The 20267-nt window shown below is 35.5% G+C and overlaps 1 protein-coding gene across 3 annotated transcripts in view; it reads right to left on the reverse strand.

The window, feature by feature from the left end:
- Window positions 1-20267, reverse strand: part of LOC134653089 (polyhomeotic-like protein 2) — a 211567-nt gene that overhangs the window by 78685 nt on the left and 112615 nt on the right. Inside the window, exon 1 of one of the 3 annotated variants that reach the window (XM_063508384.1) lies at window positions 15609-15843. The exons of the other annotated variants lie outside the window; for them this stretch is intronic. Within the exon in view, the coding sequence (XP_063364454.1) occupies window positions 15609-15702 (94 nt within the window). The 5' untranslated portion in view covers window positions 15703-15843. Of the gene's footprint in view, window positions 1-15608; window positions 15844-20267 lie in introns of those variants that run through there. 3 annotated transcript variants of the gene reach the window in all.

Raw genomic sequence — 20267 nt, forward strand, 5'->3', positions numbered from 1 at the left:
TTTTACAATCATATACATTTCAATTCATTGATATATAATAAGTACTGTAGTAATATTTGAAACCATATATGTATAGTAGACTATATTATGTTATATTATATTTATACCAACTAATTTATATCATTCATTAAATAATGTTCATTAACTATAAGGTATATAGTACATATTTAATAGATTATTTTATTTGTGAAATATGTGACCGATTTATTAGCTAAGCAACTTGCATTTGCCAACACAATACTTCGACCGGCACTTAGCACAATCATGAACTTTCTACAATACTTATTCTATATCTTACCCAGGGTTGACAGTCGGGCACGGGCATTACTTCAGTCCGAACCATAAATCTCGCATTTGCCCAAGCTCTGCTTGCAAATTGTGCTCGTAATCGCTTCCTTATGACAAAATCATTTAATTCCCGACCCGGGGACATATTGTGCAAGAGAATGTGACCGGGAATGTCGCAGTGATGGTTGGATCTTGGACTATAACGTTGTATGTAGGCATTTTTTTTTGCTCTAGGGATGAGCTGAGCTACGTAGAGATTAGAGTTGTGCTGTTCTCGAGAACGTTCTCAATTTTGAAAGAAAGAAAGAAAGAAAATACATTTATTTACGTCAAACCAAACCAGTTAAGGGGCATTCCACGAGAATGTCGCTTACGTAACGCTTTCGCCTTGTATGGCAGCTACCTTAATCAAATCCCTAAAGTTCTAGAATATACTGCCAATTTCTTAACCAAGTCGTGAAATATTAACAGACCCAATATAGCTTACTCAGCATTTTCAGAAGTATTAGAATAATGTCGTTACGTACACGTACATTACAATTGTGAATGGGCAAGTCTCGAGATTATTTCCTCTAGTATAAAAACGGAGATCTTAGAAACGGCGAAACTTTGGTGGAGATATAACATAGAGAACAATTTATTTTTATAATAACATACGACTAAATTATACCTATAATTTAATCATTTGTATTGCTTCGAAATTAAACAGAAAAGTAGACTTGCTGTAACCTGCTTATTAATTTTATTAGTTATGGTAGAAATTTTGCACGCATGTGTGTGAGCTGGAACAGGGTATAGTAGAAACGGTAATACAGTTTTGTAGCTTAGCTTCAAACTCGCCCATCGTTAGTGTTCCGTTGCACATCTGTAGTGGAAACGTGCCCTTAGGGATGCATAGCATTTACGTTCATTTTGAGTCATTTCTAAAAGCCGCTGCGTATCTGAATATGCTTTTCTTTCACATATGGCAGTCCAAGTCAAGACAACATGCAAATCTCATGGAAGCACGGTAACTAATAACTACAAATTGCATAGTTTAACATGCTAGTCAAACTACATTACTGTGAACATCGTATTGCTATCTTATTATCGCAATCCTTACGTGGTTTGAAATTCTAAGTAAGATATAAATTAAAAAGGAAGTATTAAGTTATTAATGTATGTAGATGTCTTAATCATTAATGATTCTTATCACTAAATATGACTATTGCATTCACAAGAACCTCTTTCGCTATCCAAAGGTTGTCTGGAACAGGCTGTCGATTGTGTTACCTATAATTTTAAGTTTGTATACCGTTTTCTTTTATTGAGGCGTGCAATAAGGAGTATTGCGTATGAATATATTGACGGCAAAAAAGAAAAATCACTTATATCGAAGCCTTATAGCCACCAACCATCAGCTATTCAGAACACTGACCATAAGCCAGGGATCCGGGCTTCAAATCAGTCCCTCGGGCTTAAAAAAAACAACCTAACAAGCGCGTCGTTACCGCAGGTGAGCGCAAACAACAACTGTTTGTGCGCCCGCGCTGGGTCAACAACAGGTGCGCGCGCGGCCATATGGCGAGCGGGCTGGGATTTGTCTGGCTGTACTATAGAATAACATGCGAATTGGAGGCCATTATCATACCGTATGGCTTATTTTGCACTGCATTTTGAATCTGTTGAGTATGTATAGATATATACTGGTAGGTCACTTATTATGAATCATGTCAGTGACTAGAGTTCTATGTCAGATGTCACAGTGCTACAAAATGAATATCTGTATTGTGTTATGTATGTTATGATGATTTAATTTAAATATATTTTATTAAGTTATCAAAATCTGTGTATCATTCAACAGAATCCTCCAAGGAGTCTTCTGTTAAGGCGATAGAGTTCAATTAAGGCCTTTAATATTATTCTTAAAACAACTAGTATGGAGTATGCATGGAGACAGAAACATCTAAAAAAAGTAGAAGGATTTGAATGGTAAAGCTGGCAACAGGGCGGTATAATATATACAAAATACATGCTTCATTCATCAGCGCAATAATCTGCGACGCCATGCTCGTTTGTAAGGTACGCAGTGATGACCAACAAATATTTTTCTGACTGTACGTATTGCCTTCATGTACCAAACGCATTTCCAAAACCGGAGAACCAGATGGGTCAAGTAAGTACATAAACCCATAACTTCACATCGTCTCGTGTTTGTATAAAACGTTAAACAGTTAACACTTCGAAGAAATACACAGGTCACTCCGGTCCAAGCGTTTGTTCGGTAGGAAAACATTGTGAGGGGTCACCTCTTCACGACCTCTTAGCGAACTCTCGACGAGTCTTCAGAGGATGACTACAGGTTTGGGACGTGATTTGACGATTGTGGCGCGCTTGGTTTGAAAAGGGCGTATAGCTAAAGAATGAAACTGCCCTGTTAAGCTAAAAAACAGTATTTTAAATGATAATTGAATATAAACATGTATGTTTTATTAATCTGGAAGTTTTCAAGTTTATTTGTTCTTGAGATGCCGCCTTTTAGGTAAGGAGGGCAGACTGTGCTCTGAAAGTATAGGACTAACTAATTTGACGGATCATGAGTGGAATAACACTGGAATATTAGTCTGGCATGGCCAGTTCCTAGTCGTACACCTACAGTAATCTATTTGAATAAATTCTAAAGTATAACGTAAATAACGGTACTTTACACAACTTTGTCAAAATGGACTCTTTTAGCATCGTACGAGCGATTTTAATCGATATCGATTGTTTTCAAACAATGTATTGTCTCATGGCTCCTCTACACGATGGGCCAACGCCGCGCCGGCCACTCCAAGGGACGCAGCCATGCGGTAGAATGAGATAGCAATATCACTTGCTCCCTCTAACGCATAAATGCGTCCCTTGGAGTGGCCGGCGTTGGCCCATCGTGTAGAGGAGCCATCAGATGACTTACAATCAACACGTCAGCCTGTTAATTACATACTTAGGTCTCTTTTGTTCTGAGTAAAAAGACAATTGAAAGATAAGCCGAACTATCAAAATTGAACTTTTCTGCGTTAGTTTTACGGTAAACTTTAGTTTGAACCGTGACAGTTCTTTTTTTGTGTTTGTTAGTTTAATTGCGCTAAGCGGTTATGCAAACTCTCCGTCATTTATAAGTGTGAATTAAGTTCAAGGTTCCGTGACGTTAGTATACATGAGAGAGAATAGAGGGCCTCTGTATGATGTTATGAAATAAGTGGTACTAGATAAGTACTTATGATTTAGCTACCCTAATTTATATCTAAGTACATCTTTCTTTTCTACAAATTTAAGCACTCAAATTTAGCTACCCTAATTTATGCCTACATCTTTCTTTTCTACAAATTTAAGCACTCAAATTTTTACGTATACCTATTATACCGTGCTGTTGCTGGGCTATAACCGCGAAAATCGAAGTTCGCAAATTTCGGGCATCTTTCTCTGTCACTCTAATTATGCCTTCATTGGAGTAAACGGGAAAGATCAGCGCAATTAGAGAAATTCGGGTTTCGCGGTAGACTCTCTGTTAGACAACCTGGCAAACCTTGAAGTACAATTATTAACGAGTATTTAGGTGCTATTTCCCGGTAAAGTCTTATACTTATCCACGTGTACATAGGTGCAAAGAAATTGTCAATAAATTATATTATTAATTAATCACGTTAATTCACTACCATGGTTTTTATACTTTTTATAGAAGAAGATTTGACAGGTTTTCTTAGACTAATTTTAACAACTTTGATTATATTAATTCTGGTACCTTTGTTTATTTATATTATTAAAGTTATCTATTTAAAGAAACTTAATGATAAGCAACTTATCTTTATATAAATAAGATGTCAACAACCAATAAAATGTCGTATTTTAGCGATAGAATATATTAACGGAAACGAATTCATAAATAACAGATTTGTATATAATTACGAGTATAACACACAAACACGTCGGGCTAAATCTCCACCTTATTTATTGTTCTCACAAATAATTGAATTCAGCTTAATGGTAAGATATTTAAAACATCCTGTTTTGCATTTACAAGAATGTACCTAATAACTTATATCGTTCCCACTTTATATGTAAGTAAGAAGAAACAAAACGTCGAACTGATGCCTAATTATCATAATATTCATTCTATATCATTTATAACGTGAGATGAATTGGTTCTAAGGTCAGTTCTGACAGTATAGTAAATATTGACAGGTGTAAACCAATTAAATGTATCGACAACTTTCGCCAGATGGATGGATCGTACGAATTATGGGTCAGACATATGTATTTATTTAAAACAAAAGTTGTACTTTTGCGGCCAATGTTTAAGAGATTATTAAGTTATCAATATTTTTTTATACTGATTAATGGAAATTTAGATTTAGGTACACTTAGCCCAAAACTCTGGGTATGTCCACAGGAGAGACGTAAATGTTTATTACACACGTACACAGGTGCTGAGTGTAGGTTTTCTTTGATATTGTTTGAAAAAGATGGGACTGGTGGACTGTGGATGAATAAAAGATGAGATTTTACCTTCGATATAGTAGTATTTAATTATAATTTAGCATTTACAAGGATCAGAAAACCACAGCGTTTGACAACCAAATCAATGAATCTAAAAATCTAATGTGTCAGTTTCTTCTTTTGAATTTATAATCGGAATAATAAGAGTCTGCAACATAGTTTATCATCATTTCAGAATTGACTCCATTGCTCTATCAAATCATTGTTCGAGAGGTCGCGTCGCCCTGAATGCCACAAGTTATAACTTTAGCTCTTCAAAGTAACTTATCTTTTTTTAAGTAGTTGTAGAACAGAAATAGAAAACATGACGACACATGTAGAAAGAGCGCCAAGGACACGACCATAAAAATTCACCTCTTGGCCTCCCGTGACTTGGAAATTGATCCCACAGTCAATCTATGCCTTTCTAAAGGCAATGTTGGAATTTTAAATTAAAATGCCACACACGAACCACTTTTAAATTCTAGTACCCATCGATACTTAAACAAACCATAAAGCAGTCAAGTGAAAAAAAAGTAGAGGCTGCGAATTGTTGAATGGCGTGTTAAGATTCCGACGGGGTCGGGCATTGTGCGGAGGTCGGCAGTGAATCTGCAATTAACCTGCATTAGCATCTGCTGCGGGCCTGCGGGCCAAGGCACAGGTTAAGAGCTTGAATAATAAACGAGCCAAACCAAATATATAGAATAGAATAGAATAGAATAGAAGAAATTTATTCAGAAAACGCTTAAATTTAGGTATTACATGAGACAACAGAACTAATTTATTATTAAGCGTCACTGAAAAGGTCTCCACTCAACGTAAAGTCAAGATACCATCTAAGGATCTCGACGCTGGTCTTACAAATTTTATATAAGTGCAAGTTTCAAGTAAATTTAATAAGGCTATAATTATTATTCAATTAAAAAGTAAAATAACAAACTACGGTACCTACCTAAACAGTCATTAATCTGGTTTATCTGGCTTACAAGGTGAAATAAATTATTTAGCAGGCGTTCTTCTAGTAGGGATATATGGCACAGGAGTATACCCAATAACTATATTTTTTGTATGGTTAAAATGTGTTTTTTAAATTTACATTCAAATGATTTTACATTTACATATGTAGTCTGATTTTGGTGTAAGGGCTCATTTAGACGGCGCGCGAACTCGCATGCGATTTTAGTTACATTACGGACCATTGAGGTTACAACAATTCAGCCGTAGGCGAGTTCTCTTACCGTATAAATGACCAAGGTAGGTAAATGTGGAGAAAGCCGTCTATCAGGTAATACCGTCTACAAGGTCTTTCTTCGTTTATAACTCTTGCGTTGGTAGAGCAGGAGTAAACTCTTCCTTTCTGACTAAGTCTGAGGGAAGTCCGTATACAGATACGAGTCTTGTCCACATTTACCTTATACGTATTGAAATTTATAGCAAATACTAATATATACAGTGAGGAGTAAGCCGAATCAGGTGAGGAAGTTTCACTCTTGCGCAGAAAATTAAACAACGCAAATAATTTAATACTAAGCTAATCGGATATTAAGCTACATTATAACTAACTAACTACCTATTTTGGCTCAGTGATCTAAATACAATCTTGGCCTCCGAAACAAGAGCGTGCCACCTGAAGCTTCATTACATCTAATAATATTAGATACTTAGTTATTTTTGGCTCAGTGATCTAAATACAATCTTGGCCTCCGAAACAAGAGCGTGCCACCTGAAGCTTCATTACATTTAATAATATTAGATACTTAGTTATAAAAATAACAGTACGGAATTATGAAAATTAAACGTCTTTAAGGATATCAATATCAACGTATTAAAAACCTTAATTTAATATGGAATCTATTTATTGCAGTACATGCTGAAAATACGTCTTTTTTAAACGAATACTCAATAGATAATAATAGATTACAATTCCAAACAAACTGACTGTATGCCTTTCTTTATTGGCGGCATAACCTTGATTTGGAGTTGGAGCAATCAAATAAAGAGATAATTAATTAAGTAAGCTAGCTATAGGTATGTGTATTACTGTTAATACTTACTTTTACTTTCTAAACAATTGGTGCGGGAGGTTCATTTCAGTATCACTATACATAGTATAAAACAAAGTCGCTTCCCGCTGTCTGACTTCCCTATGTATGCTTAGAGCTTTAAAACTACGCAACAGATTAATAGATAGAGTGATTCAAGAGGAAGGTTTATGTATAATTTGTTAACCCGTGCGAAGCCGGGGCGGGTCGGTAGTTACTGGATAAAAAGTATATTAAATTTTTTTAAACGGCATGGAAATTACACCTATCGTAAAAGTCAGTCTCCAAGAATGTGTTGATATTAATAAAATGTAAAACTGTGTCATAAATGTGACATATTGTTGAAGTAACTGTCCGTAATTACGATACCATTAGGGCGTATTTAGACGGTGCGAGAACTCGCGTGCGGTTTGATTACATTGCGTCCTTTGATTGGTCGGCTGAATTGATGTAACCTCAATGGTCCGCAATATAACTAAAATCGTATACGAGTTCGCGCGCCGTCTAAATGAGCTCTTAGCATTTGACTTCTGTTCGTCCACGCTGGTGTGCAATTCTAAATTATTTTTAGACATGTCACGTGACACAACCGTGATGACCATGAAATTTAATTAGTGTAAATTAATGCATTTAGATTACTTAAAATTTCCGGCTTTGACATCGGTAGACAACTAGACATGTGATGAAATGCCATTAAAATAAGAAGAGTGAACTGCAGAACCTGTGTGGTTATTATATGTATAATTTATCTCTTAAGCAATTTTCAGTACAAAACGTTCGTACAGTCACCCGTAATAATATGTTAGGTACAAAACGAAGGCCGCAAATCATATTTGTAGAGCCATAAGAGCGTGTCACATATTTTTGCGAAGAGTAATAATATATTATTGCAGGTGACTGTACTGCGATAAAATAATATAGGTATTTGACCTAAAATAAACATACTTTAACTTGTTTTTCACAAAACAATCAACCGTTGAGCCGAAAGTCAGGGGTGCGCAACCTTTAGCCGGTGAGTCAGCATTAGCATGAGCGTCGCACGACCCGCGCCACCCCTGACCCAGGCCTTGAGCTTGAACTTAGCGAATTTTTCACATTCTACGGCTCACCGTGGAGTGGAACGGATTGACGAGTATCGGTTATTATTGGTAAACCGGTTGTTTTAGAATGGATTAAGAAACATTATATAAAAAAATGTTTATACCAAAAACATTTAGTTCTCAGTTTGTCTATTTTTATCATCAGGGACGACTATTCATTGCTTATTTTCTTAATTACCTTAATTGATTTTAGCCTACGGTCTTACGATTACGATTTTACGTTCCTCAGTCCTGTTTGTGAAAAAATGTGCAGTCGGCGTCATAAATATGTATACACGTTTGCATTCATAAAGGCAAAATGTGAGCTTAGCAGTTGACATTTCCAGATTGAAAATACAAAATCTGTTTCATTAGGTACACTACACACTACATAGGTAGACTTGGACTCTTGTACTTAAGACCTTTCTGATTTGATTGGTGTTTTAACTGTTGTCTCTGTTGGTACAGATTTGATAGATTGTCTGTAGATTGGATATTTATACCCGGCCAATATATTACGTGTTTGAATCACAGATACGTTCATGGCCGTTTATAGGCGTAACCTTTGTCGTCTGACTCAACGAGACAGATAGTAGGTATATAATTTTGGAAGTTAAAAACTGACAACCAGAATAAGCTGTTGAAAGTCATCTGACTAGGGTTGCTAATAATAATTAGTATATCATATGGAGCATCATCTATGAAAAGGGACCTTATTATCGATGGCGCTTACGCCGCTCAGCGCGCGTGGCATTGTATTTATATCGGAGCATCGTTAACAAAGGAGTAAGCGCCATCGACAAGTAACAAATTTGATCTAAATAATATTAAACATATATTATAAAAGCTTCATAAACTAAGAATTCATTCTTATACTTCAATTTCAATCAGTACTTTCCCCTTAAGCAAAAGAAAAAAATGTGCTTTAGAATTACCCACTTTTTACCCAACTCATTCAAAACCAATGTACCAAGTGGTAAGAGGTAGTTGAACAGAATCTGAAGACAAATTGCCATTTAAATGCACAACCCAGCACACCCCAGTGCACTTGTACAATCCGCTACCACACACATTTTATGGGAATTTGTCTTTAATATGGCGGCCATATTAAAAAATACCTCCATGTATACGCACATACAATTTCATTACAAATTTAGACTTCGATAGACTATTAAATTAACTACGACGTTATTTGCTATACCTTGTACTTTATTATTTCTAAAATAACTATTCAATACAGATACATGCTTAACCTAGGAGTCTAGAAGGTTCACTACCCCTGACATGATAGCACAGCAAGTAGTTTCTTAAAAAGTGTGTCATGAAACAACGCGAAGTGATGTACATGTTATTGTTAGCCGTTTCTTTAGTTGGTGGCCAAACTATTTGTTCTAGAAGCCAAAGAGACGCGTTGCCCACTTTTTACCGACTTTCAACTCTAATAGGGCACCCAAGTATAACTACAGTTAAGGGACCCATGCAGCCCACTGCACTCCTAACATTTCAATCCCATACAATTGCACCCTGTCAAGTGCATTGAATCTTCAGCCACAATAGTCGGTCTATTGTCGCGATTTCCTGACTATTCTAAACAGGTCAGGTACCTGTATTTTTTTTAACGGTCAGGTATGTCCTTTCCCAGAATTTTGGTTGCACTGCAGAAATTTCCAATCTTACCCTGTACAGAATAAAATGGACTCAAACTTAAGGGCCATAAGGATGTTAATCCTTTAATGATTTTAGTTTATGGTGCCAGTACTCGGTCACGTTTGGACAGGGTAAAAGGTTCGCATAGGTAAAATTACAGTTTTTTTATTACTGTACCATTTCAATTGTCAACGTATTTGTATCGTTTAAACTCGTATAATTTAATTCTGTAGGCAAGCGTGTCTGAGTCATGTACGTGACAACAATATGATAAATTGATTTGCCAGTTTGCCAGCCAAAAGTGTACAAATGTTATCCGTTTTATATTTGACTGCAGCAAAAGTACAGTGTGTGAAATTTCTATGAAAATATGATGTTTATAATGACACTCTTTAACTTTGTTTTATTCAAGTCGATGCAAAGTTAGCTTACACAACTCTACTTAATACAAACTTATTTTATTTGTAAATAAGTAAACAAGTAATATATCTAAAGAATTAAAAACTAAAATTAAAAACTACAACTAACTACAATACCTAACAAAAACTAAAGTTATAAAATACAAATACAAACTTGGAAATACCTAAAATATTTAGTATTAAATATTTCTCAATTAAGAGCCAACAGGAGTGGTCATTTCTCCATACAAACGTACTCGACTGTTTCCTCTGTGGGTTTTGAAGCTAGAGCAATGATTTTTTCAACACAGATTAATATTGTCTATATCTGTGTCGGACCGTTTTGCTTTTTTTGATTTTTATTTGGCTAGATTCATACTAAAGTAGATTAAAATAAGATTAGAGTAGATCTATAAACCATGTATGGGTCTTAAGATATTTTTAAGACCCGTACAGATTATTTATTAGTTATTATTATAAAAGATTTGTCAAACAGGTAAGTGCACCTACCACGGACCTGTACCTGCATAATCCCTGCCCCTTAATGACCACCCTCGTAAAGTAGGGTCCTTTGTTTGAACAGACGACCTTGCAAATGGTGGCGTGAAGGGAAACAACGGATTACTTTGTCTGAAACGAGAGAGCCAAACGATGGGCTGAAGAGTGCTAAAATAACATTAAGTTAAAATAACTAACATAGGTAAAAAGATTACTCAAAACAAGTACATAATTCACAGAAATCAATCTTTCAATCTCGTTCGAGATCTCGAAAATTTTAATCGAGATCTCGACCAAGATTACATAAATCGAGATTCCTTATCAACGAGATTGAATCTCGCAAATTCGTGCGAGATCTCGAAATTGCGAGATCGAGATTGCATTCCCTAGTTTTAAGTAACATTAGTTTACCTACAAAATCCTATTAATTTTCACTTGCGAAATATGACGAAATTAAAGTTCTCTGTAAGATGACGAAGCCTGCACTATGGATCTAAAGGTGACCTTTTTTTATTTATTGTAAAATAAATAAATAAATATGTGTGGATAATTTTACACAGATAGACTTTGCTCCAAACTATAAGCAAAGCTTGTAGGTATTATAGATCCGGCGGCGGCGGCTATAAATACATACTTACTTATAAATACACAGAAAATATCCACAACTTGGGAACAAATATTCATGATACAACAAACAAATAAAATGGCCTTATTAAATCGAACCCGGGAACCGCCAGCTTAGTAATCAGGGTCACTTTTTGAAAATATTAGCTTAAGTTTTATTTACTAGAAGATAACATAATGTTTTGTAACGGTCAAAACAATATCAGCAATGTTTCAAAATAAATATTATACGTACAGTACACGCATACAGCTAGATATATGTATATTATTAGTTGGGCAAAAAAAGAAGCCCGCAAGGTTGTCCACAGCGTCCGCACCTGTCATTATGATATGACAAGTGTGACTACATTTCAGGAAGTGTTAAATGTTCTTTGAAAACACTGGAATGTATTACAGCATTGTATATTTACTCGTATTTATGTGAAACCTGAGGCGGCATTTAGCAAACAATCTATTATAAGATAAAGATAAAGATAAAAGATAGTTTATTCAAGTAGGCATAATTACAATGCGCTTATGAACGTCAAATAAAGCTAGGTAGACCGGCTCCAACCCTACACCTCTGCCCCGAGAAGACTTAAATCCCCCCTCAATTGGAGGAGGGTATCCCAATATGGGACCGGCAACAAACTTTAAAAAAAAAATTACATCTTATAATTAACATGCATTACGAGAAAATAAGGAAAAAGAAATACAATTTAAATTACTATAGAACACACACGCACACGGCGCATCTCACTCACTCCTCGCACTCGCACAAATATATCTAAAAGAATTAGCGAAATCCACTGGTGATATCAAAATAAGCTCCATTTGTAAAATAGATTCCAAAAAAGTATATCCCGTAAAACCACCCTACTATTTATAGTCTAGTACTACAACTGTGGCCCACCGGTCCGGTCCCGAACCTGGCCCCGCTCAAACGGTATCACCAGGCTAGGGGTCGCGGGGTTGGATAAACGGCCGGTAGTGAAAAAGCTGGCCTACACCAGCGACACAGCCGTCCTCAAATGACGAGCGAAGCAACCGCCCCACAAGGTGGGGCGCGAACCGAAGCAGCCTCCGCAGCCGGAAGGCGGAAGAGGCCACTCGCACCCCCTCAAAACGATATCCACTACTACTGTGGCCCACAGGTTCAAGATGTAATTAAGTACCTAATAGCAATCTTCTTTTTGGTGTTGTCTGAGTTTTTTCTTCTATTTATGAAAATATATATGTAGTTGGGATCTTTGGGTGGTTTAACGGTGTTTATTTATTTATTGAGGAGATAACACAGAAAACATACATAGGATGAACAAAAAACTTAAAATAGCATAAGTAAATGTCCTTAAATACAGATGCTTCCATATACGTATCTCACAGAGAACATATGTACCACTTACCTAATACTTAACTAACATGCGGTTCAAACCATTGCGAGTGTTGAAAGAGACTTAATACCTATATATAATATTATATTATGTATGTGTGTACTTAGACTAATGTAATAGGAAGGAAAAAGTTACCTAGGTATTTGTAATTTATCTCTATATAACTTTATATATATAACTTAATAATGAAATAAACATAGACAATATTAGGTACTTAATTATCTTGCCCTTAACTCTAAGAAACCTTAAATTAAAACCTGTAAAATCTATTTACGACCGCAAAGCCTATCTATTTAACGTTGCTTGCAAACAAAGCTAATACTTAACTCTTCCAAGCCCTAGGCCCTTTCGAAAAAACCCATTGTGATGTCTATCGCCATTTCTTTCAATGACCAACCGTCCCTTTGAAACCGCCGAAGGGTTACTTCGAAGGATTACCTTCACCCTTACCTGGTTTGGTTTAAAAATAAAAGTAATATTGTTGCAAAAAACAGTCGCAGGTTGGGATGTTTTTTGTTTAAGTTTAATTTGAGCCATTTCAGGTAGTGTAAGGTAAATTAAGACTTAGAGATGGTCGAGGTTTATATTGCAAGAAGTAGTGCTTTTGTGAGCAAGATTATAGCACCTCCAGCATGCTCATAATGCCTTATCTATTTATCTATCTAATACCTTTAAACGAGCAATTCTTGTTTATTTATATATTTATTTATTTATTTATATATATATTTCGGGGATCTCGGAAACGGCTCTAACGATTTCGATGAAATTTGCTATACGGGGGTTTTCGGGGGCGAAAAATCGATCTAGCTAGATCTTATCTCTGGGAAAACGCGCATTTTCGAGTCTTTATATGTTTTCCGAGCGAAGCTCGGTCACCCAGATATTAATATTATACATGCGAAGTTCCCTCTCTCTGTATGTCTGAAAGAAAGAAAAAAATTAAGAGTATACTTTTCTAAATTCGGTAGCGACTAGAGATGCCACGAATATTCGGCAACTATTCGGTATTCGGCTTATTTGGTCACTTTGCCGAATATTCGGTATTCGGCCGAAATTTGCCTACTATTCGGCCGAATGTTACCTACTATTCGGCCGAATACCGAATATCTGTTGCACCTACTTAAAAAGAAAAATTGCACAATAAAAATAACCAAAAACTATGTAGGTATATTTAGAATGTGTTCTTGGAAAGTTGTTAAATACGAAGACCCTTTTTTGAGCATTTGTTGATTAAAAAACATTTTATTTTTATCATGAGTCTGTTGTGTTTTACTCTATTCATTAATACTGTTCAACAAAAATATATCTTAGCTAGCGTCATCTAACGTTGAGCTTTGTTAGCGATCAGTTTTTATGATAATTGTGACTCAAAATGTTCGCATTTCATGCCGAATATTCGGTCGCCGAATATTCGGTATTCGGCCGAGAGAGGGGCGGTATTCGGTATTCGGCCAAAACCACTATTCGGGGTATCTCTAGTAGCGACCCCTAAAACGTAATTGAGAATTTTGATAAAAATTCAATTTTGTTTTTTAGCGGAAGAAACTAAATTAAGCGGATCAGACATAGAATATTTTAACTTCGACGAAATAAGCAACACCCTAACACACAGTTACTCGTAATGCAGCTTAAATAGAATAACGGCCATATTCGAACTTTAAGATACGTCAAATGCTAGAGATTGAAACAATATGGAATGGATATGTCAGTGTCAAACAAGTGTCAAAAGTGGCGCGTTTGTTTGAAGAAACGTCACTTTTGACACTTGTTTGACACTGACATATCCATTCCATATCGTTTCAATCTCTAGTATTTGACGTATCTTAAAGTTCGAATATGGCCGTATGTAGTAGTAATTGATACCTACCGGTTTCAGAAAGTACCTACTTATAAAAATATTAACAAATAGGTATATACATATATCTAAAGCTCTATGTGCTTAGTATTCATATTATCAAAGGTGACCTTTTTTGCTGAAAATAACGTTAGCCCTTCTGAAACAAATACATACCTACTTACATATTTCATACAACAAATAATACTATGAAAGTGACAATATTAACTTTTAAAATATTATAGATGATGTTATATGAATACTTAAATTAATTATTTAAAAGGGTTTAGATACGGAAAAACGCTTTCTATGTGGTTTTTATTACGTATGTATCCATCTCCAACGCATCAGAGCGTGAAAATAACCTACATGCAAAGTAAACTCCCATTTAACCGCCAGTTTTATTTACATAATTTAAAACACGAATGCTTATAATACTGTAAACAAGGTACAATAAGTGTAAATATAATTTACAGTACATACTACGAACTAGTGCGGGAAAGAGCACTTTCCGTGCGTATGTCGAAAGTTTAAAGTGCCATATGTACTGTAAAACGTTGTACGATACACGTGCGAATAGGTAATTCGCAACTCGTATCGATTTAAAACACTCCCTTCGGTCGTGTTTTAATTTATCGCCGCTCGTTTCGAATTTCCTCTTTTCCGCACTTGTATCGTAAATAACTATTTCATTCATTTCTTCGTTCACCCGACGGCGCGTACAATAGACATCAACGCGCACAATGCAGCGCCGTAACAATAATGTAATATCCCAGTTATTAGTGTTATTACCCTATTAATGTATTATTTAATGTCAAACAAGTAAACAGTAATCAATGAAGGTAGTTGTGTATTATTACGTGATATGATATGTCACCGAGGTAGGTTGAACTTTAAGCATGCACTGCGTGTGAAATTTATAAGGGATTGAAATTTAATAACCATAAGGCAATATGAAGTTATTTAAACAATGACGTGTAAGTAATTATCCGATAACTATGGAGCGATGAAAACTATAAAAATCTACGTACATATAGGTGTATTTAAAAATTTATTTTTAAATTATGTTTTCCTCATGAAAAACGCGATTAAATATCGAATAATTAGCGTTAGCGATTCATCTTTTTACATATTAAATTTTTAGTCGTAATATTATTACAAATAAACATTTAAGTTTTGTTACCGTCTGCGCAATTTTAGCGTTCAGTATATATTAAAGACAACCTATTATAGTTTATTAAATAAAACTCAACATTTTACACCACACGAACCTAACCTAACGGTTACCAAAACACAAATATTATTTTTATGACAAATATTTTACTCACGATCATCGTCCTCCTCGTAATCGGAGAAGCACCGCTCCTCCTTCAAAGCCTCCTGATAGAACCTTTCCGACTTTATATACATTTTCATATACATGTCATTAACACTCACAGAAACACACACTTTTCAAAAAAAGTCACGCAATGGAATAGTAACGTCGAGGAAACCGGTGACGTAGAACGTGCGCGGACGCACAGACGCGCGATCGGTACGGCTTGCGCTCGCGCACTGAAGTTATCAGACCTTTGACAAAAAACACAGGTAGTGGTAACGGGACGATTGTTTTTTTTAAGGGCCCGATTCGGATTTTGAACTAGACATCTATTAGACATCACCAAGATACGACAACGATATTTTTAAGATCTAGCCTGTCAAATTTGACATTTACGCGATTCTGGAGATTCTCATCCAAGTCACATCTAATAGATATCTAATGGAAATAGTTCGTTTATACGATATTTTGACGTAAAAGTGACATTGGTTGCCCGAATTAAGCTGCAAAAGAGAACTAGTTGAAATCTAAACTATAACGTATCTAGAATGGATCTATTACGTGTCGTCTCTTGTGAATATCTTGAAGTTCGAATACGGCAGTAAGGTTCGTTTGCAGGGCTCGTAATTGGTGTGATTATAAGTTTTAATAATAATTGTTGGATAATTAGAGTACTGTGTTTACTGAGTGTTTAATTTTTATTTGACTATTAACAGTATAAATCAAAAGTATCTCTCCGGGGAGCAACATGTTAAGCTTCCTACAGAAGAAGAAGGTTTTAATAGCCCACTTCAAAGTTTATAACCTAATAGCGAGTGTGTATAAGCTGTTAAAATTAAAAAAAAATCGCCTTAAGAGTAGAAGCAGATTCGTTAGCTTAACTTGGGACTGTGTTTATAAACTGTTAAAGGAGATGTGCACTAATTATTATACATAGAAATCAATTAAATCATATGTACATACCTTGTTATTAAGTGTTTTAAGATTTCCATATATATATACGTAAAACCTGTAAGTAGAAAAAAACCTAGTTTCCTCCTTAAACGCGTAATACCATTTTGCATACAATCCCCATTAATATTAAACAATCAAATGTGTTAAAAATACACCGACGAGAATACATGTACATATGTACCATGTTTTTTTCATAAAAACAACCGGTATGAATATGAACTAAGTTCCTTAGACCCAAAAGTTCAAATTTGCATACGCGCTGCTTAAAAGCGTAAATACTTGTTAATCCGATTTGACATTTTTTGTACCGAAAACTAGTAATTAAAGTCGACAAACCAACATTTGACACCCACTTTATTAACCGCGCTAGTTATTTACATTCGGCGACGAATTTATCGCAACAAGTGCTTCAAAACGTGTTCGACCGTATTTACTAAGGAATAAAGACGCGAATAACATTGTTTGTGTAATACATTTGTCGCCCGGTGTACAATTAACATTAATTATAATTCCGCCGTGACCAGCTCCGGATTTATTTACTGTTTGTATAATAAATAACTTTGATATAATTATGGTATTTTTTACCATTCATTTGTCATGATTAATTGTTAAAAGGAATGAAAGGTCATGGATGTGGTGTCTGGTAAAACATATGTATTTATGTTAGCAAACTCGTATTGAGATGTTTTTTTTCTGGTGATAGGTACAAAAAGGTACCAAATACCAACACAAACTAATCTATGGACAGAATCGTTGTATCAGAATCTAAAGTGTCATTCTATGGAACTTGCTAACTATGTAAACAAAAACTTGTAAATTGTCATTTAGAGACAATTTTAATATGGCGGTTTGTTTACATAGTTAGCAAGTTCCATAGAATGACACTTTAGGTATGCTTTTTTTGTAAAATCCAACTTAAGGACTTCGTTATTGGAAAAACAATAACGATAGAAAGTTAAATTTGTATTATAAACCTATCCTAGGTTCTCTGCTTGTATCATAGAGGTATCTGTGTAATTTCGGTTAGGTACAAGCATAGACTAGGAATCCTCTAGACGGAGTTTAGAGCAATTATTTCATGAAACCGATGCTGCCAAAAATACGAGGGTGCGGGGGGACGAGGTGAGCGAATCCTGTGCCGTGATTGGTCCGTTCAAAGACACGGACCAATCTCGGCACGGGATTGACTCGAAGATGGAGTAAAACTACCGTATAAGTGGCAGAGGGGGTAGCGTTACTATGCTCAGTCTAGAGGATGTCTTGTCTGTGGCTTGTACCCACCGTGCCGTGATTGGTCCGTGTCTTTGAACGGACCAATCACGGCACGGGATTCGCTCACCTCTTCCCCCCGCACCCCAGTATTTTTGGCAGCATCGGTTTCATGAAATAATTGCTCTAAACTCCGTCTAGAGGATTCCTAGTGTATGGTACAAGCAATGCAACAAGGGGGTCTAATGTCGAAGGCCGATGATGGTCATAGGATCTTTGTAAATAGACACCGCATCCTGGCTCATTGAGTTTGGGCTTATTAAGAGCGACTTGATAACGAGACGACTGTCTAAAGAAAAGTATAGGTTGACAAATAAATGTAGTAGGTATATACTTATCTAACATGACCGAAGTATCTAAATACATATATTTTCGTAATTTATCTTCCTTCATAAACATTTTTTTCACTCGTAAATTCCCCGCACACTGAACGCATTATGTAAATAGGGTCACACGAATATAATCACCATCACACGACATTTACACCACCATAAAAACCGGCCAAGTGCGAGTCGGACTCGCGCACGGAGGGTTCCGCACCATCAACAAAAAATAGAGCAAAACAAGCAAAAAAACGGTCACCCATCCAAGTACCGATGACCCCGCCCGACGTTGCTTAACTTCGGTCTAAAATCACGTTTGTTGTATGGGAGCCCCACTTAAATCTTTATTTTATTCTGTTTTTAGTATTTGTTGTTATAGCGGCAACAGAAATACATCATCTGTGAAAATTTCAACTGTCTAGCTATCACGGTTCGTGAGATACAGCCTGGTAACGGACGGACGGACGGACGGACAGCGGAGTCTTAGTAATAGGGTCCCGTTTTTACCCTTTGGGTACGGAACCATAAAAACTAACACAAATATTTTCACACCAACATGTTTATTACAAAAGTGTACCCACTAAAATAATTTATACGGTACATTAAATTTATATAAATTATTGTCAGTGCATTAAACAGCTGTCAAAATATGTAAAAATGTTTGGACCTCTCCAATTATTATTTATTTATTTATTTATTTAAACTTTATTGCACAAAAGAAAACTTATCGTACAAAAGGCGGACTTAATGCCAAAAGCATTCTCTACCAGTCAACCTTAAGGCAAAGCAGAGAGATTGTGGGCGGTGCAACTGCTACTACTACTAACAAAATTTAATATAAACCGCAAAGCTAATTTAAAAAATTTTACACACAAAATTATTGTCAAATTGGGGGTCCATTAAAGTTTTACTGAGATTAATATCGAGAGAAGTCAAGTCGTACGCCACTCACGATGGCATGTGATCTTTTTTTAATCCATGTCACATTATGAGAGGACGCGAGTTGCCGAGTTCGTTTTTAAACCTGGTAAGTTACAAAAGTTAAATAAACTACATAGTCATATAGGTACAGGTACTACGTATGATATGCATGTAACAATAATAACTAAAACAATTGACAGTATATTTTGAAAACACTGCGGATTTTTTATTTTGAATCTTTTTAGGTAGGTACAGTATAAATAGTCATTCATTTTTTTTAAAGTCGGCAATGAGTAAAAGTCATCCTGAAGTTATAAGGCTAAATATATGTATGGTTTCTACACTTTCTACTGTTACCTGATGGGTGGTCTACTTGTATAAACAATTAAATATAATATAAAAAATATTTCCCTAATTAGGTAGAAGCTCAACGATTTACACTATATTTTGTATTGTAATTTAATGTACACAATTGCTTACACTGTTCAGAAATTCGTTTAAACAAGCAACTTGACAACAACAGCATTGTTGAGACCTAAGCCAGCACATATTATTCAAAGCAACACAATTGTTAGTTCATTTGAGAAATCCCGCGTACGCCCAATACGGTGCGTAGCGGCTATATTATAAAGTTGTATTGTCAGTGCTGGCGCAGTCAAGGATTTAGAAACAGTAGTTCATGGTGTGTCCATTTGTATAACATTAATGTGAAATTGACACAAAATGTAATAGTAGTAGGTACACGCGAAGTTAATCAACTTTCTTGTGATAAATGATAAACTTTGTGATAAATAATGAAGTTGTTCATATATTTTCTTGGAGCTTGAGAAGAAAATAAATGACCGAAGATTGTATTTTTGGTCACTAGGCAAGTATATATAAACGTGTAATTATATTAGTTTTTCTTTTAATTAAAGCTGCATGCCAATGTTTAATTAAATCACTCTTTGTAATTATCATGTATGTTGTGGAAATGAATAAAGTGTTTACCTATCTATCTATCTATTACTTGATTTATAGAATTTGCAAGCTGTGAATTCGTAATTTTGGCGCCTCGCCGCTAGTACTGGTTCGTAAAGCTAAGTAACACCTAGCTTTATTGTTTAGGAGCAAGTGTAGGTAACAATATTTCCATGCCCCCTTTACTTCATTTCATGGCATTGACAAGAGACAAAAGTCATCAAATTAAGTTCCAATTACGA

This window comes from Cydia amplana, chromosome 12 (genome assembly GCF_948474715.1).
Source record: "Cydia amplana chromosome 12, ilCydAmpl1.1, whole genome shotgun sequence".
Taxonomy (NCBI): domain Eukaryota; kingdom Metazoa; phylum Arthropoda; class Insecta; order Lepidoptera; family Tortricidae; genus Cydia; species Cydia amplana.